General features: G+C 39.6%; 1 protein-coding gene across 2 annotated transcripts in view; it reads right to left on the bottom strand.

The window, feature by feature from the left end:
- The window catches only part of CRYBG1 (crystallin beta-gamma domain containing 1), a 255,952-nt gene that overhangs the window by 108,412 nt on the left and 122,130 nt on the right, over positions 1-25,410 (bottom strand). The window contains exon 1 of one of the 2 annotated variants that reach the window (XM_075202861.1): positions 6,434-6,689. The exons of the other annotated variant lie outside the window; for it this stretch is intronic. Coding sequence (XP_075058962.1) covers positions 6,434-6,436 — 3 coding nt within the window. The 5' untranslated portion in view covers positions 6,437-6,689. Of the gene's footprint in view, positions 1-6,433; positions 6,690-25,410 lie in introns of those variants that run through there. 2 annotated transcript variants of the gene reach the window in all.

Here is a 25,410-nt window from a genome sequence, read left to right as displayed (position 1 = left end):
AGGCGCCACAAGGTTTCCACAGCGCCGTACACAATACAAACAATAGAGACAGTACAGAACAATAAGCGAGTAATACCATGACTTCAGAGGCTCCAGGCAAAGCAATTATAGTGAAGTTGTAGCAGAAGGGTAGGTAGAGAGACAGGAGGGAGGATAACTGTAACGGGTTAATAACTGTACATTGCAAATAGGATTCTAGTCAGTCTATAATATCAACATTAGATTTTTAAAATTTGTATGACAGGTACACTTTATTCACTGGAGTTTCTGAAGAGCCATTAAAGACTGATTAGTCTCCTTTCTTCTCAGCACTTGTAGATCTAACAATGGCAACCAAGTCATCTACTATGAGATTCAGAAGGAACTCATGTTAATAATCTCCAAATCTGGTGAATGCCCATTATTTACTAAAAACAAAAAATGCAGAAGCACAGCATATTTAGTTATGCACCCATTTGTCAGCCTCATGCACTTATAAATGCATGTCCACATTCTGCATTAGGAATTGTCCCAGTGCAGGTACTCTACGTGGTCATTGGTGGGATTACTGGCCTTGACTCCCATGCAGGAAAGTTAAAATTACTCACCCTCTTGAATCATCTCCATCAATTTAACCTTTAACTTTCTTCTAATATACTGTTCATTCCTATCTAAAAATACAATAGTTAGCATTTCTGTCTGGCTACACTTTGACCAGGGCACTATCTGTGTGGAGTTTGCATTTCTCCGCATGTTTGCGGAGGTTACCTCCAGAAATCCAAGCCTCGTCCCACAGCCGAAAAACACATTTGTAGGTTAATGTTAATGTGTTTATGTTATGTAATTTAGACCATGAATGATTGAACACACTCTATAACGCACTAATGTAAATTATGTGGGTGCTGTATAAATAATGATAATAATAGGTATACTATAAGAATAGGGGGGCACTGGCATGGTCTTAATTTCAGGTGACACATTTATATTTGTACAGTTCTTATTCCATTGACGGAATTGTACCTCTAAATGCACTTTCACATAAAATGTGTTTGGCATCCCTTTATGAAAGTATTGGTGGTTGAACGATTACATTAGGGTTAAGAGACACTGCAGCCAACTGTAACATCTTGCAAAATGCTTACTCTCCACCCCTGGATTTTATTTAAATATCTTGTTTTGCAACAAAAAAAATCAAATGTTTGCATTTTTGTGCAATATAAGGTACACTTCTATGCCTTGTCTGCATTCAGCAAGAAACTCCCTGACCAGCTCACTTTATTATATCAGAAAGAACAAACTTTTGTACCTCACTGTCACCATGATGACGCATTTATCTGTTCACTTTGCATATAATAGGCCGGATTCACACAAAAATAGACATAAAGTCACAAAATCAAAATGCAGTGAATCTGCATTTTTGCAATTTCATAAATGACCTTTAATGGAAGTTTTTGCTTTAAACATAACTAGCACAGTGATGTATCATGGAAAATAGTTATGGCTATTGTATGACAAAGCACAGGTTGACTAAGATGAACTAGGGCCCTGGGCTGCAATTACGCGATAGGCCCCAACTCTACACACAACAACATGCCTGGACGACATGTCAAAATGACATCATACTGTGGGCCACGCACCTTTGTTCTACCATTGTCCATGAAGTACTGGATATCTGTAGGGGCTTGTCCCTTAGCAAAAACCTTCTAATGCCCAGCTCGGCATGTAAGAAGGGAGAAAAATTTTGGTTGCCACCTCATTAACTTTAAAGCCCAGCAATACATTTTAATATCATTTTATCCAGCATTTGTTAAAAAAAAAGCCACAGCTCAGCATAATCCAGTAATATCACAATAATTACAAAATGACAATAGTACCTTACTGTCTCTTTAGAGAGCAATAGAGAGAGGTCACAGATAGCAAAAAGGGAGATTAGGGAGAGAACACACACATAACATAAAATTAAAGCATTTGTACACCTCCATGACAAGAATCAAAATGCTTGAGAATGACAGAGGACAGATAGGTGAGGGGCACACTAAACACCATAATGCCATCTGAGAGCCCCTCGTGCTTTAGATACTGGCATCTCAATTGTAGAGGAACGATCTCGCTTGGGACAGGGGTGTCTGTGTTTTTAAAAGGACATATAATGCACATGGTATGAATTATGATTACTAGCCCAAGATCCCCCACATTCAACCATCATTTTGCAAAAATTGTCATTCTCAGGCTCCTATTCACAGCAACACTGTCATAGGGCTTAAGGGATGTTGTGTGTGAATCTCTCTATGCCATGTCAAGATGTAATTGTTATCTAGAATATACCAAGTATGGTCATGGTTCTGGTGTGTAACTATGTACGTATAGATTTCAATACAGGCAATCTGACCTCTCATGCATAACTATTTAACTTCAGGCTCATAGTAACTTTACCTGTTTTAAAACAAATGTGTATTTATACTACTAAGTTTATCCCTGGTCTCATAATGTAGATTTAATTAATATATCTGTAACATAATTCTTGTGAATTATGTACCTTAAACAAATGCTTCAGTAATTATTAATTTAAAAAGAACAATTCCAATAGTGAAAATGTTCTTTTGTATTAAAGATGATTTTAACAGTACCAAGTACCAGGTATATGTGCAAGTCCTTCTAAATTTATGAACTGGGCAAAAAAATCAAAAAAGGGGAGAGGAGCTTACCTAGTTAAAGCATAACTCAATGATACCTTCACTTTAAGTGTATACACTTATTACATATCATACTCACCTACTTTAGAATATTTGATTATTTTATGGGCTATTACGTACCATCAGAGAAGCAAACTGAGGCATCAGGGCTCCAGAGTGATTTTAATTTATGCTGCTAGAAACTGCAGTCTGCTGGTTATTTCTATGCGTGCGTCCAACTGCATAATAAGGGATGGGATCTGGTCATTCGTGAGTAGGCAAATTGGACACAGAACTGGGTGTTCCACTATCAAGCCAAATGTCTGGACATTTTCTTTGTTATTTTTACTATCCTTCAGTAAACTAAGGAATTATGCACTGTTAAATGGATGTATCTAAAAAAAGAAGGGGCGCTAAAATAGATAAATACAAAAAATATATACAAAATATTCCCAACATTGATTTCACACAAAAATAAGTGTATTTTTTTTCTTTCCAGTGGTAAAGTGTACCAAACTTCAGGCGCTTGACCTGTTGGACTTTTAACCCTGGATTCTGTGTTATTGGTCTGATCTTGCTTATCTGACACTGACACAGTTTTTCTGTGAACTGCAGTTCTTGAGTGACTGTTCCCGGAGATTATTTAGTGACCTTCACCTGTTCAAAATCAGTAGCCTATCAGAGGACGCATTAAGGGGGTATTTAAAATGTTGGATAATTTTATTATGGCTAGAGCATTCACTGTATTTGAAACAGGCAGTCCTGAATTAGGGAATTTGGACAATATAATTGATTAAATGAATTTACATTTTGATGATCTAATTGTTGCATTACAGCTGAAGTCATTTTAGCAGCTCTGCAAAGTAACTACAGTGGCTGAATCTCATTGATACTATTTAGAAAGCCTCCACACTGGGGTGAATTCAATTGGCTGCGTTACTGGTAAAAGTAACGTGGCCTGCGCATTATTACTGTTATTACGGTAATACTGCGCTTAATTACCGCTATTACGGTAGTTTCAGCGCTGGCTTTTTGCTCGCAGCTCCGTGAGCTTCGATCAGAAAGCCAGGTTCAAATTACCATAATAACGGTAACTGCTTTAACGCTGCACTAATTTGGGGGGAATTGAATCCCCCCCCCCCCCCCCCCAGAGACACCATTTTCATAGAAGTTTATCTGAAGAAATAAAAGATGAGCTTGCTTAGATTTGTGAAACTCCAAATAAACTGGATGCATATATTAAGTTAAGCATTCATATTTATCAGACTCTCTGAGAACAGAATAGAGACGCAAGAGATGTTCCTAAAACTATCTCTACAGTGGATCCAACACCTCTCATATCTGAAGAGAGGGACTGACATCGCTCTGTAGATCTGTGCATAAACTGCGGAAAGCCTGGTCACTATGTAGCCAATTGACTACATAGGGACCAGGCACAACGTCAAGAGAACAATCTTTACAGCAGATTGCAAACTAAATGCGATTCATTCTATCCCACAACCTCCGCTCTCTACATCTCAGGAAGAGAAAGATAAGCTAACCACGATTCATCCCTATCCATTGCTGCCAATAATAATTAAGAACAGTACACATACAAGTTCTACCTCATACAGCAATTACTGATTCTGGTGCTAGATGAAATTTCATGGACATAAAGTTTTTTATAGACACATCCTTCCCAGGTCCAAATCATCAACTATGATAATGGAAAATGTGGATATCACTCTGCTTCTTCTACTATTGTTACCCATACCTCCCAATGTTTGTCCCTCTGGCAGCTGGACACAAGTGCTAGGCTAACCCGTTCTGTTCTCCCCTCCCCTCCAAACTCCTACACTGAAGTGAGCACCAGTGCACACAGCACTTGTTCACCGATGCACTGCCATGCAAAGCAACAGTGGACGGTATCTTCTCCAAACTTACCAAAAAATGGGACAAAGCTTCCCAATCAGGCTGGTGGGACAGAGCCCTCAAATCAGGACTGTCCTGTCTAAATTGGAATGGTTGGAATGTATGTTGTAACCTGTGTACTGCATCTGCCTGTCCTTTACTACATCTATGCTTCATTATCTATGTACTGACTTGTTTAACTGCACTCCATTCCTGCCTGCACAGATCTTGGCTTGTTCCTGATTCCTTACATTCTACCAACTGGACCACTTCTTGGATACCAGTTTTTTTACAGATGTTACACCAGAGCTCTGTTAGGTCTAAGCTTCAATGTTTATGTAAGAGATTTAAAAATAACCAGTGACATGAATCTCAAAGAAGACCATTCATTAACAGAAGAGTTTCTTCTTGCACCATCAAGTTGCCCCTAACAGTGGCTCTTGTTGCTCCTCCCACAAACTATGCTTCACTGTTGGGCCATAGGGAAATTATCTATTTGCCTGATTATTAAAAACACAATGCCTAGCCATCACTTCTGCCAGATTTCCGTATCTGCAAGAAGCTAAACCATGTTTACCTGTGGATAACAAATACAATAAAGCTTTTATAGTGTTCTGTTTCCTCAACTCACTTTAATCTTTCACAAATATGAGGTTGAAGAGAAGATTTTTGTGACTGTCCCAGGTTAACTAACGCATAAACCAACTTGGTTTAACGGTACTACTATCTGTGCTATCTCAGAGACACCAGCTACATAGGCTTGGTGAGACAGTGCTACAGAAATATTTAAGAACACTTCTCCATTACCTTTCACAATATTACAAAATACATTGAATACAATAAAACAGGCACAGTTTAATATCTGTATCCTAGTTGGATTTAACTGCAGCCAGTGTCAACAAAATGTATGCAAGGACCAGCATTAAGGTCACACTAGTGTCAAATATAGTATATTTACTTGGCATGCACAATTAATGCTGGAAATACAAAATAATCTAGAAGACATATTTTGTCAACACCTCCAAGACATGACAAGTAACTTTTTTACTTGTGTCAATCTGGTCATTCAGCCCCCAGTCAGTTTCCACATTCCATAGACAATCTGAGACTGACAACAACCTGTAACCAGGAAGATAGAGAATTGCAAGAGAACAATCACTACAGTGAATAAGAGAAAACTCATGGGGAGGGGGGGTCTTTTAATGAAATACAGGAAGCCTATATGACAAATTGCACCAATCACATTTGGTTAACTAAATTATAATTGTTTCTGTGTTTAATATCATGATGAAATTTAAACAGAACAATAGACACTGTATTTGAAGAAACATGTACTTTGCAGATCTGCATATTAAGCAAGCAATAAATCAAAGGGTGATGTTTTGTTGGGTGCAAAACATTTACTATATTGTTATGTATTTATAACGCAGCTGCAAATCATTGTATGAACATTGCTCTTTTTCACATACGTATACAAACAGCAAAGTATGAATGTGGGATAGTTTTTATCTGAGAATATTTTTATCACCTACATATGTCTTGGTGGGACATTCCATTAAAACAAAATGTCTTTTGTAGATTCCTAAAAGATGCCACACATTGTGAAAACAGCAATCGTTTTTTACAGTTGTGTCAATAGTTTCCATAGAGAGCACATTTCACATTTTTGTCCTAAATAGCACTCTTTAGTAAGACAAACAAATACTGGTCAAACAAGCTGCACGAGACACAAAGAAGTATCTGTTTTCAGCACATATAAGGACTTAAAAGCTGAATCTTCTGTTTACAAACAGCACAAGGTATTCCTATATTCTCTTCATCACAGTCCTATCATTATTCAATGCAGAAATGGACCACAAACAAAATTTAATGACACTATGAAGAATACTTACCATGGTAAACAGAGCAATCAAGTCTTTGGTAGGTGAATAGAGAAATATTGCATCAAATAGTAAAAGCGTTGTAAATAACCCACAGTTGTAGTAAATTCTGATAGACACAACAGCTTCTCTTCTGGGGGCTTTTCCCAACTCTAATGTTCCTTTTTTCCCTCTTACAATAAATTGTTTTCTCTTCTTCACAAAACCTACTTGAGCAGGCAGATGAGTCAGATGACACAGCTGAGAGCTGGCTTCAAGTTTTCATGTTCCCAGTGGTAGTATACCTGTGTTTTTCAAAGTGGCAAGGGTTAACTAGGTGTGTTTCAGGGTGGGTGTGCCAGCAAACTTCCTGACAAAGCTTCTTGGACAAGTACAGAGTCGTCATTTGGCAGAAGATGCAGAATGTGCCTTACCTAATTACTAGGTACTATGCAGTCTTGAGAAAAGAACTCTGACTTCATTTACAGAAGAAGTGAAGCTCCAATGTCAATCATGGAATAGCTTTATGTCAATGAACTTGTTACATTTTCATTATATGCCGTTTGCTCAGGTGATACTGTTATGTAAACCATACACAAGATGTTTTACAGTATTAAACAGAATAGGATCTTGATTATGGACTTCTTTACTTGACATTACTTTATTTGCCAGTAGCCTATACAACATACATTAACTAATTCATGTTACTCAGTTTAATTGCTATATATTGCTATATGAAATACATTGTTTATATAAACTGCTCAAATGCAGCCTAATCACACAGTTGATCACTTAACAAAGATGTACATAACCAATCTTAACCAATCTTAGGGGGGTATTCAATTGACGGCGGGATCGCCGCAGACCTGAAATCCACCGAGTAAATTACCGTATTAATGGTATTTACGCGCAATATTACCGTATTAACGGTAATATTTTTCGAGCACAGGATTTTTGGCGATCCCGCCGTCAATTGAATACCCCCCTTAGAGTTCATCATATTTTCATTGTATGATTTGTACACACGAAGATCAATGTCAATCTGATAGACTTAATATATAAATAAAAGATATTGCTTAGTCTATTCAGTGCAGTAGGTGGTTTACAGCTTTGTGACCAAGCCAACTTTAAAGAATTTTGATTATTTATCATTTTAACTGGCATTAAATTTTAATCTCTCACTCTAACAAAGAAAATTCTTGTTTGTTAATGTAAATATGTGATCAGCCAACCAAGTGGCAGCAATTCAATGCATAAAAGCCTGCAGAAGTGGTCAAGAGGTTCAGTTGTTGTTCAGACCAAACAACGGAATGGGGAAGAAATGTGACCTGTGGAATGATTGTTGGTGCCAAATAGGTTGTTTTAAGTATCTCAAAAACTGCTGTTTTACTGGGATTTTTATAGATAACAGTCTCTAGAAGTTACAGAGAATAGGCCACAAAAATAAAAACATCCAAAGAGCAGTAGTTCTGTGGCAAAACCGCCTTTTTATTGAGAGAGATCAGAAGTTTTTTAGTTTATGTCTGAGAAAATCAGACAAAAATCACAATTCCATCATTTTGTTTAATATATAAGTTTACATAATTGTAGCAATCCTAGAAATTTACTCTGATATGTATTTGTCTAGTTCTCCAGAATTCATGTTCTCTTTATTGTATATTGGTTGAAGATGTTCTCTGGTATTGTATATGTCATTAGAATGCACTCTGTATTTTATAATGTTTATTAAGATTCTCTCTGTATTGTATATTAGCCATTAAGCTGTTCTCTGTATTATATATATTGGTCACTAAAATGTTCTTTATATTGTATAGATCAGTAGAATGCTCTCTGTACTGTAGTGGTCACTAAAATGTTCTGTGTATTGTATAATCAGACATTAGGGTGCTCTCTGTCTTGTATATAGACAGAGACTGGCTGGCAAATTTTAACCATAGGGTATAGTCCAACCAAGAGGTTCAGTATGTACCACCACCAGGGGGATGTACCTCCCAACTATCCGTGTTTAGCATAAAGCTTTTATATAGCTTTCTCTTGTAAGTCAGGAAAGTTTCCACCCCTATAATTAGGACATTTGTGCTCATCTTTCATACCGTTTTTTGCAAGTTTGATTACCTACTGCGACTGGTGATTTAAGATGCTTGTCTGGATCCTGGAATGTTGGTGCTCTGTTTGGAAAGGGAATAGTACTATTCGCCTCTTGGAAAGCCAGGAGGGCTCTATGGCTCCCTCCATACAACCAGCCCTGACATTAAATTAATAACACACATGTTTAATAATTAGGCCTCTTTACCCACTCCAGACTTGACTTTATATTAAGAAGAGAAGGAGAAGGAAAATACTCAGGGAATCTTGGCAGCAGCTCTGTTCACCAATGCCTGGTTCCGGCCCTGATTAAGATATTTTGAAGGGGGATGTAGTGATAATTAGTGTATCTCATCTAATATAATTTTATAGTGAGAAAAAATTGTATGCAAGTACAATTGCTAAAGCTTACATATAACAAAATGTATAATATATACTACTTTTTACTGCAGGAGTTCGTTGTGAAGCTCGATTTTTATTCTGCTTATTCCTAGCACTTTCAGAGACTTGTGGTGTGACTGATGAATTCACTACTATTATTATTGTTACTAGCACAGTGTGTTTTCAATAAGGCATTTCAAGTCTTGCATATATGGCTATAAATGTAAATACAAACAGAAGGCAAACTATGTCTACATGTTTTTTAAACGACTTTTGCATAAGTAATATACCTTTATGTCACTATTGTTCTTTGCCATTGCTTTACTGGCATCTCTAAAAAAAACTAACACAGGAGTCACACACAGGATAATTTACTGGGCAGTGGCCACCCCCGTGCTTCAAAATAAAGAAAAAAACAGAGCAGAAGATAAGATACACTATTTTTTTCACCCTGTGGCCCTAGTAAATGCTTCGATACTAAGTGATTCTCATGTTCAGGAATGACAAAACAAAACAAAACAAAAAAGTTAGTGGATAAATATGATATGCCGGATATAAATACGTAGCATCAGTGTTTGTTTTTAGAATGTTTACAATTGTAAACCACTCACTTTCCCTGAGACCCTTTTTAAATGGTGCCACATTAGATTTTAGATACAGGGGTCTAGCCATGGCTAAACTTCTCTCTATATTTATTTTCAAAAAATACATGTTAGTCAAACAGGATACACCAATATACCTTTTACAATAGTAAGTGCAGACTCGGGTCACTGACCCTGCTATCATTCAGTCGTGTGTCAACCTGTTATCTGGCTTGACAGCTACAACCCAGAACATGCTGGTAGAGATTTAATTTGCCATACCCCTTGTCAATAGGTCAAGGGATCATTCATAATATTGGGTTTCAAGCACCTGTTTTCATATACTGCCAGACACATCTTGGCATGACTCATATTGCTCACTGTACACAGATTTCTGACTAAATGACTAAAATAGTTGATGCAGTACATGTCATTGCCTAGGCATCTGTGACTCCCCAATAATGTAACAATTACATCAGTTCCACCATGACAATACCCAATGCTTTATAGGACGCTGCAAGTAAGCCACCAATATAACAGGAAAAACCTATGTTTGCATATATGCTTTGGTTCAACAGAAAGCCTTTTATGTATGCGAGCAGGACCCTTTCTTTGATCCTCCCCTAAACTTTGCATTTCATGTTTGCATAATTAAAAAGCATTGAACTGGAACTGTTGAATAAATGTATTTTTGTCCTGTGTTGAAATCCTCTTTAGCTGTGGGTCACCTCAAATGTTCTAGTTCACTTTTTTCAATATTGAACTGCAGGTTCATGTCATCTTCACATCAGTTTGTACAGCATACCTCCCAACATTCCAGGGACAAAAGAAATTGAAACAAAAATTGTCCAAGATCCTGAGGCACCTAGTGACATTTTGATTAACCTAGCTATGCCCCAGTGCATATTCTGCCCAAACCGCTAAGCTCCACTCCTATTTACCATCAACAATCATAACTGTGCCACAAAATCCAGACTGTTGGGGTTATACAATAGGTGAACCACAAGTGAACCCTAGTAGTGAGCAGGGCCATCTTTTCCATTGGGCACGATAGGCAGCTGCCCAGGGGCCCCACGGGCAAGGGGGCCCCATAGGCACGGCTCTTAATGAGAATAAATAATCCTGTAAAAGAAAAAAACCTGCAAAAAAACCTACAAGGGTCACTAAGCAAGTACATCTATCTATCTATATCTCTATATAGCTATATCTGTATCTGTATACATCTATATATCTATATCTATATCTAGGGGCCCCGGTGCACTGTTTTGCCCGGGGGCCCATAATGTTGTTAAGATGGCCCTGGTAGTGAGATCCATGGTCAGATCCGAAACAATCGGCTTAAAATACAAAGAAATAACAATGCTACAGACGATAGCAGAGGCAAGGACAGTAGGGAAGTAAATACGATTGGACTTTTCTACTTTCATGTGACCAGGGGTGATGTTCAGGGAAGTCATGTAGGGTTGACAAATCTGCATCATTTTATATAAACGCACAAAAGACCCCTTCTGAGCATTAGCAGGTACGGCGCATGCACAGTGAAGCTCCAGTTGGAGGCTAGAGCGACGTCGTCAGGTCCTTATCCAAATTTTGCTATGCTATGCAATGCACTGTTCCTCCTCTGCCTACAACCCCAGATTTTAGGCTCCATCACCAAATGAAAGCCAACTTCTGGCTGTAGACACATCTGGTGAGCGGCTGCCTTCTACTAGCAACTAGTTTTATATCCTTCTGTGTAACTAAATATTATGCTAACCCTACATTTCAAAAGATGTTTCAAGTATCTATAGCAGAGGAAATCCTTGACACATTTCAATGATCAATATCTAGTTCATTTAAACAAATTCAGCATTGTTTATACTTCAACATAAAGGTGCAGGCCTTGTTTTAAATAGAATACTAGATAATGTTGCACAGTTATTTGTACACTCAAAAGACATGAACAGCACTCATAACCTTATACCTAAAAATACACATATACTCAATATGGCAGAATACAAAAATACCAAATGAATGGTTTTGACAAAGTGTATTTGATTTAAATATAAAACAAAACATTAAACAATGAAAAATTACACCACATTGAAAAGACAATCTACTAAAAAGATCACCTGGACCAAAATTGAACCACACTCATTAACACTCCATCTAATATAGTGAGAATCTCTTAGGAACTCCCAAAATATCCAGGAGACTCCTGAATTTTGAGCAGTTCTCCTGGACTTATATTCCAGATAAATTGTTGTCACACTAGTATAAATTATGGGCAAAGCACTGGACAAAGCACTTTAAGCGAAACGCGTGTTGCGTCTTGCTGAGCATGGTTCTGATGTCTTTAATTTAGTTACAATCTGTACGATCCTCCATTTACTAGTCCCCGATCAGTATAGGCTAGACTAGTGTATCCCATCCCAAAGCCTTAGATTATTTCTAGGCAGATAGCAATTCACTCCTGTCATTTATCAGATACAAGAGATTTATCAGCTTATGAATGGTTCCTCTGTCAGGGAGAATAGAATGGATTGAAAATGTGATATATGGGATGAAAAAGGTCCTTCAACTGCACCTGATCTAATACTCTGGATACAATTATATTCAAAATATATTAAATTGTTATATTGCATTAATACTTTGTAGCTAACAATAAATGTATATAAATAACTGGTCGAGCAAGTGAGGCAAATATTCAGAGATAAAGACACGTACTCAGCAATTTTATCTCACTATTATTTGCACTATAATTCACTTAATAACTTTTTCTGCACATATTTTGCTGGCTTTTTAATTATCTTTCTATTTAGTTTGATTCTAATAAAAGCTAAATTTAATGCATAGACAGGGGATTTTATGCAATTTGAAAAAATATTTTTGGGACATAGTGTGCGTCACTTAAATCAGTACTTGTTTTCTTGTGTTTGATATTAGTTCTCCTGGACTCCCAGGAAAGCAGTTCTTTCTACCTGATGCCACCAACTTCACTTCACAATGACGTGATTCGCAGAAAATTACATCATTTTGGCCCTGCGCCATGATAAAGCGAATGTGGGGGAGAATCTCAATGTTGGTAAGTATGCTCTCTATATTATACGGTGTAACGGGTCAATCCACCCTTTGATTAAGACAATTATTTGTCCAAACTAATGGATTGTACAGAAAAAAACAAACCCTCATAAGACACTGCTCAACATGCTCAGTTAAGAGCCAAACTTATAGTACTCCAAACACAGTAAGTTATTTTATTTTATTTAAAATAAAACTATCTGCTTTAGCTTTAACAGCACTGTGAGATCTGTCTGGACTCTTGGAGGTGAAATATCAGCTTGACATAATATTTGTAACCTAGAAGGCGTTAATGGTTACTAATTAATGGTTACTAATCCTGCGGGATGTTAAGACAGCATTTAAGGTAGTGATTGCTTCAAGTTATATGGGAGGAGGGGTGTCAATGTAGGTTAAAGAACATGTAGGCAGTGCCCACAGATCTTGCACCTGTCCAAAGCAAGTGGGTATGGGATCATTGGAAGTAATAGGTTTCATCCCTATACAGGGCCGGATTAAGGGAATGGAGGCCCCTGGGCTAAGGGCGCCTCCATTCCCCCGTGAGGCCCCCAATGTGAGCCACCCGCCGCCCCCCCATACCCCGTGAGGGCCCCCCCCAAGCGCTTACCTGTCACTGTAGTCCTCCGTCCCCGGCGCGCTGTAAGCTCCTTACTGAGGAGATCTCGCGAAAGTTCACTCGCGAGATCTCCTCAGTAAGCAGATTACTGAGCGCCGGGGACGGAGGACTACAGTGACAGTGCTCAGCAGCATTGATCGGGCTGGGGGCGCCCCCGCCCCCGGACCGATCAATAATGCTGCTGAAGACTTTGAAGGGCCCCCTGGATGCCCGAGGCCCTTGGGCTATAGCCCAGTTAGACCTCGGGTTAATCCGGCCCTGTTCCTATATCAGTCAACATACTTTTACTAGTGCTAAACACTAGTAAAAGTATGATTTTGACACCACTGGGTAAGGGACCTTAGGTGTCCATTCTAAAGCTTATTAAAGCTGTATTGTCACCGATGTGGTGAACATTTTCGTTAACCAATTTGAAATGGCTGTAGAATGGGGTTGCAAGCTAGGGCAGCAATCAGTAACTACATTGGTCCTCCTACTCACATTCTCCTCCACAGCTTCATTGTTCATTGATTGTCATGGCTGAGCATATACAGACTTCAAGAGAGACATAGAGTATACCTCAATGGGATCTATGTGAAAATCGTAAACTGACAGCATGGGTGCACTGCATACTACAATATAAGAGACATATGCGAGATCTACACAGGAGATCTTTTGCGGTCTAATAAAAGGAAGCACCAAGTTAGAAATATAAGGTAAAACTGTGGATAGATATCGAGTCATGTAGACTATGGGAGACTTAATTATCTTGTCAAAATTCCATTGAGAGATACAGCTTGGTGGCTGGCCTAAGAGCATCCTTTGGTAGGTATCAAATCCTCTCCTGAACAAGTGCCATGTTTGAGATTACACCAGACTTGCAGATTCTGGTATAACCATCATTCAGATGACCCGGACATCCAGTTTACCAGTTATACAGTAATTACATCTGCATGACTTAGGCATTGTTTTTAACCTTATCGTGAATTTAATACACATTTATCTATAAAGTATTATTTTAAACCAATTCCATTTATCTAGTGCTCTTGATTTATTAATGCCTCAAGGGACCTTTGTTTTCTTTGTACTGCTTGTAGACAGGATGCTCAGACAGCTGTAGCAACAAGTATATTATTTCATCACACTAATAAGCCAGCATGCAATAGGCTCATTGCAGTAGCTTGCATCCTAAACTGAAACAGCTTAAATACTAATTGTGAGTCTGAAACAGAATCAGGTGAGTTAGAATACAGAAACAGGTACACAAATATTGTCACTACCATTAGCATCTGATACAATGTTTAGTCTTAGTGTAGTGCAGTGGATGTAATGCATTTGTTTTGCGGGAGGCAATCTGGAAACTCAGTTACTTTCCAGTCTGTAAACAATTTTATTTGTTGCAGGAGGAGATAGCTAAACTACATGCTGAGAAATGTTGGCTGTCTGTGTCCTTGAGCCCACCACCGCCTCAGAAAGCCCCCAGAAGACATTTTGCCTGTACTACTGTGAGCTCTGAAAAGAGGAGATTTCTAGAGGGACATCCCACAAGTTGTGACATTGCAAAACTTATATGCTGCTCTCACAGGGCTTGCATGTACAACTAATATAGATAATACAGAACATGACAATATGGGGACTTCTACTAAATATAGAAACTGAAAAATTAAATCTCCAAAAAGGACTACACTTCTTTTGGGAGATTCTATTATAAGAAGCATACATCTGGGAAAAGCTACTGAGGTAGAGAAACAAGCAAGCTGCTTACCTGGAGCCACAGCTCCAAGGCATTAAGGGAGGATATGCAGGGGAGGGCTGGCAGACTTCAGCCTGGGGGGCAAGCACACAGCACTGGCCCATAAGTAGCGGCCAACCCTTAAAGGGTGGTACAATATATATTTAGCTATATAAAAAGAGGCTATTTTAATGCTGCTTAATCCATATATATATTTTTATGCCCAGGCCCAAACTGGATTAAGGCTCTGGGGAGCCTGGGCACTTTAGACAGGGTAACCCCCTATGATGTAGCATGGTTATCATTTTAGACACATAAACAGGCAATACTGTGTGCACTACTGTTAGGTGTACACAGTTCTGCCTTCACGAGCAGTACATGGTGAAGCGGGACATACCTCCCAACTGTCCTAAGCAAAACAGTCACCCAAATTTGGCACTGTCTCACCAGATTCAGGACAGTTGGCAGACTGTCCTGCTCTCTCCTACCTGTCTTGTCACTGTCACCACTTGTGGCTGCTGGTAACTTTAGCTCATTTGCTGGTTGTCTGGATCCTGGAATGTTGGAGGCCCTATTTGAAAAAGAAATGGGTACATGAAATTTAGAAAACTCCAACCAGTCACGATGTTAAATCAATAGCACTCACGTTTTACAATTAGGCCTCCCTCCAGCCACAACATTAAATTAATATTCACATTTGCTAAATAGATCTCTTTCTCTCCAACCAACCCTGACATTAGATAGCAAACACATTTAATATATAAACCTATTTCCCTCCCTCCAAACAGCCCCAACAATAATTTAAATAGCATTTACATGTAACAAATATTACCATTTCCCACAACAATCACAGGCATTAAAAAAACATAATCACATTTAAAAAATAGACCTCATTTCCACAACCAGCCCACAATTAATAAATAGTTCCCAAACCACCCCAGCATTAAAAATAAAGGTCTAATTACCCCCTTATAAATTCATGGGCCCCACTATTAAATGAAATTGCCCCACCATCACCCCACAAATAAAATGCACCCAATAATTAACCCCCACCTGCACTCCACAATTAATTTAAAAGCCTACCTCCCACATTATATTAAGACGCCCTCTCCCTCCCACACTACAGTCATTTACTGATCCCCCTCCCCCACACACAAACACAGCATTCATTTACTGGCCCCCACACACACTACATTCACTTACTGGCCCCTCACTCTCTCACACACACACACACACACTATACTGGCCCCATACTCATATATATACACAACATGCTGCCACACACACACACGTACAAGATGCTGCTGCCACACACACACACACACACACACACAAGATGCTGCTGCCACACACACACACACACAAGATGCTGCTGCCACATACACACACACAAGATGCTGCTGCCACACACACACAAGATCAGGGGCGGGCTGGACCGGGGGGCAGCGGGCTCCCGGGCCGCTCAGTCAAATGGCTGTTGGGGCCGGCCGCCTCCCCCCGTCCCCCACCCGTGGATGCAATAATTTGTTAATATTACCGGCGTCCGCATCGCATAACCGCGTCAGCGCACAGGTGGCCGCATCACATGACACGTCATTATGATGCGGCCGCATTGCGGGTCATGTGATGCGGCTGCCTGTGCGCCCCCCGGGCTAAAGCCTCCCAGCCCGCGCCTGCACAAGATGCTGCTGCCACACACACACACACACACACACACACACAAGATGCTGCTGCCACACACACAAGATGCTGCTGGCACACAAACAAGATGCTGCTGACACACACACAAGATGCTGCTGACACATACACAAGATGCTGCTGACACACACACACACACGATGCTGCTGACACACACACAAGATGCTGCTGCCATACACACACACAAGATGCTGCTGGCACACAAACAAGATGCTGCTGACACACACACGATGCTACTGACACACACACGATGCTACTGACACACACACACAGCCCCGCACTTACCTTGTTCTATCCGCGCCGCGAGCTCTGCTCTGCAGTCTTCTGACATGGGACGGCACCTATCACGTGGTGCGCGTCCCATGTCACAACAGAAGCCGGCCTTTTGGATGGGAGGAGGAGCTTTCGGCAGCCGGCCAATGAGAAGGTGGCTGGTCCCGGAGAAGGGGCCAGCCACGGAGCACCGAGTAAGTGAAATTAGGGCCAACCCAAAATAGTGTTTTTGGGTCCGGCCCGGGGGACATCTGCCCCTCTGCCCCCCGCCCCTGAGGATATGCCTACCTGTTGGCATCCAGCAGAAGGAAACAAACCCTTTTTCTGAAATACAAACGCACAGGCTGGTGTTGGTGTAAATAACGGTCACAGTTTTACTTAAAATCAACAACAAATGCAGGGAAAGCAGTGCGCAAGGTTCTTTTTTCTTTTACCAATTCCTCAACATTTTTGGGGTGCGTGATCTGCCCACCATGTGGGCACAGCAAGCACACCTCCTGTAACTTCTGGGGTGTGTTCTGCCCACCATGTGAGCACCGCAAGCACGCCCTCTCGAACTTCTGGGGCATGTTCTGCCCACCATGTGGACACCACAAGCACCCCCCCTGGAGCCTGAATCTTGTGCCCACACACCCTCTTTTCCCTTGGCACGCCCCCCTAGAGGCCCAACCATTGAAGCTGGAGCCGGGCAGTCGGACGCCTTTCCGGGGTGATTATGCACCAATGCTGGCTCCCCCCCTTAGCTATACCTTGTGTGCCATTTGGCCCTGCCATACCACTGCGACAGAAGAAATGGATAGCCAATATTAGCATAAACAAATATAACATCTGTAAACTACATACCCGCATACCATTATCCTCTATTTAAAACTAAAACTACATACTGAACATGACCGAAAAGCACAAGCAACTTTACAAATAGAGACTTTTCTTTCTTCTCTCCCCCCCCCCCCCCCTGGGACGGGTGGGTGGGAATCTCCACTCAATACTATCCATTCTCTTCCTGTCCCTGCAAGATCTTAACCTCCCCCACTTATTTTTCCTAGCAAGTCTCTCACTTCTTAGTCTCCCCCTTCCTTCCTGCTGCCTGTGTACTTGTGTCAATCCTCCTTATCTGGCTCCGGTGCCAGTGTAACCCCTCCACCCCCTTTACCGGAGAATATGCTTACCTGTTGGCATTCAGCAGGAAGAAACAAACCCTTTTTCTGAAATAAAAACGCACAGGCTGGTGTTGACGTAAATAACAGTCACAGTTTTACTTAAAATCAAATAAATAAAAAAAATCATCACTAAAATTACACTAAAAGGAGAGGTAGAGTGGAAGAACTTGAAAGGAGTGCAGGAGATTTGGGAACATGGGAACAATTAAAGAGTGCAATACTAAAAGCAACATACCTTTGTATCAAAAAGGTTAGGAAAAGCACAAGGAAAAGGAAGCCAGTGTAGTTTGCAAAAGAAGAAGCAAGTACTGTAAGAGCAGAAAAGATAGCCTTTAGGAAATATAAGCAGACTAATGAAGACAGAGAGGTCTTGTTAGACAGAAGGAGGCTAAGAAGGTAGTTAGATGTGCAAAGGCACAAGCTGAAGAGAAAATGGCCCAGTCAGTAGGTAAATGGGGCAAAACTTTTTTTTAGGTATATAAGTTATAGGAGAAAAACAAAAGGAGGAATAATAAGACTAAAGACAGAGTGAGAGTCTTATTGACGGAGATAAGGTAATAGCAGATCATCTTAATAATTACTTTTGCTCAGTATTTACTACAGAAAGAGAGGAGAAAAGGTCACAGTTAAGTTGCAAGTATATTCATAAAAATGAGCTAGATACAAGCAGGGTCGGATTTACCGCTAGGCAACCTAGGCACCTGCCTAGGGCCTAGCGGCTCTCGGGGGCACAGCTGGGGTGGGACAGGAGCAATTAAAAAAAAAAATTGTGCGGGGGGGGTTCGGGGGTGTGTGCCGCGAATCGGGGGAGGAGGGGGTCGGGTGGCGCGAATCTGGGTAGGGGCCACACGGGGCTAGTGTGGTGGCTGGTCTCCTCCCTCCCTCCTGTGTGTTGCCTGCTGTGTGTCACATGGGACGTGCACCACATAACAGGTGCCGTCCCATGTGTGAAGGGGATGAAGACTCCACAGCTCCTAGATGGAAAAAGGTAAGTTGGGGGAGGGGTGGGGTAGTATTGTGTGTGTGTGTGTGTGTGTGTGTGTGTTATGTGTGTGTGTGTGTGTATTATGTATGTGTGTGTGTGAGGGGCCACTGCATCCATGTATTATGTGTGTGTGTGTGTGTGAGGGGCCACTGCGTCTGTGTATTATATGTGTGTGTGAGAGAGGGGCCACTGCGTCCATGTATTATGTGTGTGTGTGTGAGGGGCCACTGCGTGCGTGTATTATGTATGTGTGAGGGGCCACTGCGTGAGTGTATTATGTGTGTGTGTGTTTGAGGGGCCACTGTGTGTGTGTGTATTATGTGTGTGTGAGGGGCCACTGTGTGTGTGTGAGGGGCCACTGTGTGTGTGTGAATGGGGGGGGGGCCCAAACCGATATCTTGCCTAGGGCCCCATGAGGTGTAAATCCGGCTCTGGATACAAGTACATTTACAGAGGAGAAATTCCTAACAGAATATTCAAAATTGAAAGTGGATAAATCAATGGAGCCAGATGGGAAAAATCCAAGGATACTAAATGAGTTTACAGGGGTGCAGAATTATTCAACCAGTCACTAGCTACAGGAGTAATTCCAGAGGACTAGAAAAGAGAAACTATAGCCCCCCTTCACAAAAGTGGAAGCAAGGAAGAGGCGGGCAACTACTGACCAGTGAGCCTTACATCAGTAGTAGGGAAACACTCTTAAAAGAAAGAGAGTTGTAGAATATCTCAAATCCAGCAATTTACAGGATCCCAAACAGCATGGGTTTACTGTGTCAAACAAATCTTATTGACATTTTTGACTGGCTGACTAAAGTAATAGAACAAGGTAGGGCTGAAGATTTTAGTAAGGCTTTTGATACTGTCCCACATCACAGTCTGTTAAATAAACTCAAAAGCCTGGGATTGGATTCTAAGATGGTTCAATGGATAAGATATTAGATGCACTATAGAAAACAGAGAGTTGTAGTATATGTACTGCATTCACAGGAGGGAAAGATTACCAGTGGAGTAACCCAGGGATCTGTACTTGGACCAGAGTTTTTAATATCTTTATTGGTGACATTGCAAAAGGTATTGAAGGGAAAGTATATCTTTCTGCACATAAGACAAAGATATGCAACAGGGTAGACATACCAGGAGGAGTAAAAAAAATATTGGTGTTCTAGGTAGACTAGAGGAATGGTCAAAGTGTGGCAACAAGTTTAACGCCAACAAATGCAAAATCATGCACTTGGATATCAAAAACCCAAAGGCTAAATATAGTATTAACGGCACATTAATGGAAACTACTGAGGAGGAAAGAGATCTAGGAGTCACTATTTTGGGTGAGTTAAACCAGGTAAGTAATGTAACAAAGCAATGAAAAAGGCAAGTCAGATGTTTGGTTGCATAGAGAGAAAAATCAGCGGCAGAAATTAAAAAGTAATAATGCCACCGTATAGGTCATTGGTGCGGCCTTATGTAGAATACAGTGTTCAGTTCTAAAGGCCATATCTCCAGAAGGAATAAAAACATTAGATACTGTATAAAGAGGGGCAACTAAAATGCTGCATAGCATACAGGACAAAACTTACCTGGAAAGAGTAAAAGATCTTAATATGTATAGTTTTAAGCAAAGAAGGAAAAGAGGGAACATTACAGAAACGTTTAAATATATCAAGGGTTTTAACAAGGTGAAGGAGGGAAACATTCTTTAAAGGAAGAGAAGTATTAGAACACAAGGACATGCACTGACATTGGAGGGAAGTAGGTTCAGAGGAAATCTGAGGAAAAATTAGGTCACTGTAAGGGTAGAGATAAGTGGAATAGCCTTCCATCAGAGGTGATAGAGGCTAATGTAGTTAAGCACTTTGCACATGCTTAGGATAGACATAAGGATATCCTTAAAAATAAATAAGGATTAAAAAGAGTTGGAGGTTACCATAGGTTTTTTAACCAGTTTCTCAATATTTTTATTTTTTCTACAAACCCCTGTGATTAACCAGAAATCCTCCATCTTTTGGGACATTTAGTTTCTTAAATTTATTTGCTATGTAATATTTTACTAGCCACATTGGCTGTATACTCATTGTATACAATTAAACTGACCCAGGATGGTTTGAAAGAAGTCCAAATACACAGGTAATACACAATCTCCTAGAGAATACCTGATGGAAATATTACATAATTGACACCAACTACTACAAATTTGAGAAATAATTTTACATACAACCCTCTGGTGTTGCTAGGGGGTCCCCTGTAGCTCTGTATTTTACCAACACTGCAGAAATCTATAATTATTACTTTTCATTCAACAACTGTACTGTTCCTTCAGTTTATTTATTATCTTTATTCCATCAGCCTAGATGTTGAGTATTATTTGCAACAAAAGCAATAATTATCTTCTGAATAAACAACTATGAGATCTGTGCTTGCGTTTTAATGATCATGAGTATATCGACCACAATCTATGTATGTATCTTACTTGTGTATCTGTATTTAGTCAAAACCACTTATTTCTTCCTAAGAGGTCCACTTCTTTTTCTGAATATTGACTGACATTCTCAGACATCTACTATTTGCCTCTGGCCCTTTGTGTCTAGTACTTCAACGCTGCCTAAATGTTTTTCACCCAAACCTCTCTTTTACCATTTCCCTGCACCTCATTTTATTACCTTTCGTTTTATTGATAAACAGAAAAGCTGTCTTCGTACACTACTAATAGATTTATCTGCTATACATCTACCTGGGTCTACACAACAAGTCTAATCTCTTTTGTCTTTTTACTGATTTGGTCACTACGCAATTTCTATACTTTGATTACTGCAGGTAGTGTTACTAAGCACTTTACTTGGTCTCCAGGTCTAATGTAGGGTTTCCCTAACTATAAAGGGGTTGACTTTAGATTGACTCCTCTCTCACTGATACACAGAGTGATGGTGGTTTAGCATCATTTCCCTATTTATGCCAGGTAAGACATTTACTTTATGTGTTTGTTATTTTTCTCAGTCCTGATGATAGAATGGTCCTACAATCTGAAACCTTGGCGACACATTGATGTTTGTACACTGCATCCTTTACCTCTGATATACAATGAATTCTTCTCGGCAAAATCCCTGAGTGACTTCTTTTTGTATAAGTTGTGTAATAAGATTTTTAGGAAAGGCACCAGGGTATTCTAATGATGGTTTAGTGTAAGTGTCGTCTGCGTTTGATTTTAGTACAATTCAGGAAGAAACACCAAGGTGTTCCCCTTAAGTGAGGAGGCACCTACAAAGATATGTAAAGTTTTTTTTGAATGATCTGAAGCCACCATACAGTTCATTTTTATTGGATTTTCCCAGTTTATCTATCTGGACAACACAATGGAATTGTCTGCTTGCAAGAGCAATATTTTACCTATTTGAGAAACATAATTTTTGGAGGAGGAAGCAAATAACATCCTTTATAAAGACAATCATTTAAATACAGGTGCAGCAGATAGCAACAAGGACTTGTGTAGTAGTTGGCCAAAACTGAAAAAACATGAAATATATTACACGTTACATGGAATAAACCTTTCAGATTACTACAGGGAAAAGAAAATCCCATGGAGTCTTCGCATAAGGAACAAGCCAACCATTAGGAGATATAACCAGGACTTTTGCAGACGTTGGATTGCCATTCTCAACAAATATTCATTTGACATTATGTTGTTGGTTATTGAACAGGCTAACAAAGAATTATTAGCTATTGAAGAGAAATAACCACTAAAGTGCATTAGAAATTGACACAACAATTAATTGGATAACCAAAACTCAGTCCCTATATGACTCGTATAAGAAGGAGTTAATCAAAATAATAAAAAATACTTGAAAAGGTCAAATCAAGACTATGACAATAACATGGTCTACTGTTAGTTGACAGGAACAGAAACAGAAAGAAGAGGCTCCAACAGTGAAGTAAAGATGAGCCATCCACTTAAGTTTGGTGGGAACAGGCACTGTCTGTAAAATCTCATCCCCAAACACACCTGAAGAGGAACGTGCATTCCTCTAATGAAGTTAACTGGAAAAAATATTGTTTTGTTGATTTCCTCAGATGTGTAGTGCCTCAATAAATACAATTTTCATGAATCACTTAAAACTGAAAGCTCTTGTAGCAGATAATCCCATCATGATCCCAAAAGAAGATTTGGGGATTTATTAACAATAGTATGAACAATTTTTTAATGTTTTTCAAAAATTATAAAATATGGCTTTTTGAGAAAATGAAATTTTACAATTTTAATTTTTATTTAAACACACTGCTGTGTTATATATCATATGAAAAATCATAAAAAGAGGTTTAAAACGAGACCTTGCCCAACTCTCTAGCTTAATCAGTTGAGCTTCAAATTAAAAAAAGGGTTAAACCAAGTTTTTCGTTAAACAAATGCAGCTTTAAAGGCGTATAACTTCAAAACCAGCGCACATATCAGCCTAAAAATTGGTGTTTTTCTTTACACCCATAGCTGAATTTATTTACCAAATTTAATTGAAATGAGAGAATGTAAGGTAGAATTTTTCTAAAATTGTGTTGATTTAATTTGGACCCTAAACAAATTCCCTGGAGTTTACAAAGTATGGGATAGAGATCTTGGATACGCATACAGGATATCACTTATTCCAATAGCTATTATTATATTAATGAATATAAATATATATAAATATATATATATATATATATACAAGTTAACCCGTGCATGATACTCATGCATTCTAGTCAAATCAAGCTTCTTAAGGTGTTAAAAAGGTTCTTGTCATGCATTTGGGCCCAGCCCAGGCCTCCTCAGGGGAAGAGCGTTACTTCCCGACGCAAGCGCCCTTTTTTAACGTGGTTTTGTCCACATGTCACCACCTCATCATTTTTCTCCATCACCTCCTCCTTCATCTTCATCGCCACATCCTTCATCAAGCTACTTAAGGTGTTAAAAACTCCCCACTGTCACCCCCGGCAACCACCAACCACTCCCAACTGTCACTTCTCCTTCAAGAAATATATAGGTCAGTGTATAACTGCCCAGCAGGTGGTGCTGCAGCTTGGTTTTTTTTTTCCCACACACGCCATATAGTAGATATATATATATATATATATATATATATACAAGTTAACCCGTGCATGATACTCATGCATTCTAGTCAAATCAAGATACTTAAGGTCTTAAAAAGGTTCTTGTCATGCATTTGGGCCTAGCCCAGGCCTCCTCAGGGGAAGAGCGTTACTTCCCGACGCAAGCGCCCTTTTTTAACGTGGTTTTGTCCACATGTCACCACCTCATCATTTTTCTCCATCACCTCCTCCTTCATCTTCATCGCCACATCCTTCATCAAGCTACTAAAGGTGTTAAAAACTCCCCACTGTCACCCCCGGCAACCACCAACCACTCCCAACTGTCACTTCTCCTTCAAGAAATATATAGGTCAGTGTATAACTCTGCCCAGCAGGTGGCGCTGCAGCTTGGTTTTTTTTTCCACACACGCCATATAGTAGATATATATATATATATATATATATATATATATATATATATATATATACACAAGTTAACCCGTGCATGATACTCATGCATTCTAGTCAAATCAAGATACTTAAGGTCTTAAAAAGGTTCTTGTCATGCATTTGGGCCTAGCCCAGGCCTCCTCAGGGGAAGATCTTTACTTCCCGACGCAAGCGCCCTTTTTAATGTGTGTTCATGAGGTAAAATTATCTCACGAAAATGAGTTTGACCCCTCAACTCGTAAATTTAGCCTTTACTACCCCTCCCACAGGGGGAAGGGGGGATGATGGAAGTTAACTGACTTGACTATTCTATTTTTTTTGTCAAATAATGTCAGTATACCAAATTTCAGGTCAATTGGATGAGCCCTTTCTGAGAAAATAGTTTTTTCCACACACACACACACACACACACACACACACACACACACACTAACGCACGCCTCTACACATGTGTGTTCATGAGGTAAAATTACCTCACAAAAATGAGTTTGAGCCCTACCAAATTTCAGCCCTTTTTGATTTTTTTTCCCCACACACACTAAGAATTTAGTAGGTCAGTGTATAACTCTGCCCAGCGGGTGGCGCTGCAACTTGTTTTTTTTTTCCACACACACACAGACGCCACTAAGCATTTAGATATATATATATATATATATATATATATATTAATATGATCTATTAAGTATATATTACTAATAAAGCATTATACAACCACTTGAGTCTAGGAAATATGCAGAGCAATCACTTTATTCATTTACATAGTTAATGAGCTGAACTACACCCATTAGTGACACCAGAATTCATCATTGTTACATTTGCAATAGGAAATTGCACAAAGAATGACAATAATTTTATGTAACCAAGTCATCACTCTTCTGTCAGCACAGCATATGAGGTACATTTATAAAATTAATTGTTCCGGCTTTTAATCTTTATTTTTCTGGTATTTAGTGTCTATTAT

Source organism: Mixophyes fleayi, chromosome 3 (genome assembly GCF_038048845.1).
Source record: "Mixophyes fleayi isolate aMixFle1 chromosome 3, aMixFle1.hap1, whole genome shotgun sequence".
Taxonomy (NCBI): Eukaryota; Metazoa; Chordata; class Amphibia; order Anura; family Limnodynastidae; genus Mixophyes; species Mixophyes fleayi.
The sequence above is the reverse complement of the archived record's forward strand: the minus strand, read 5'-3'. Positions and strand labels throughout refer to the sequence as shown.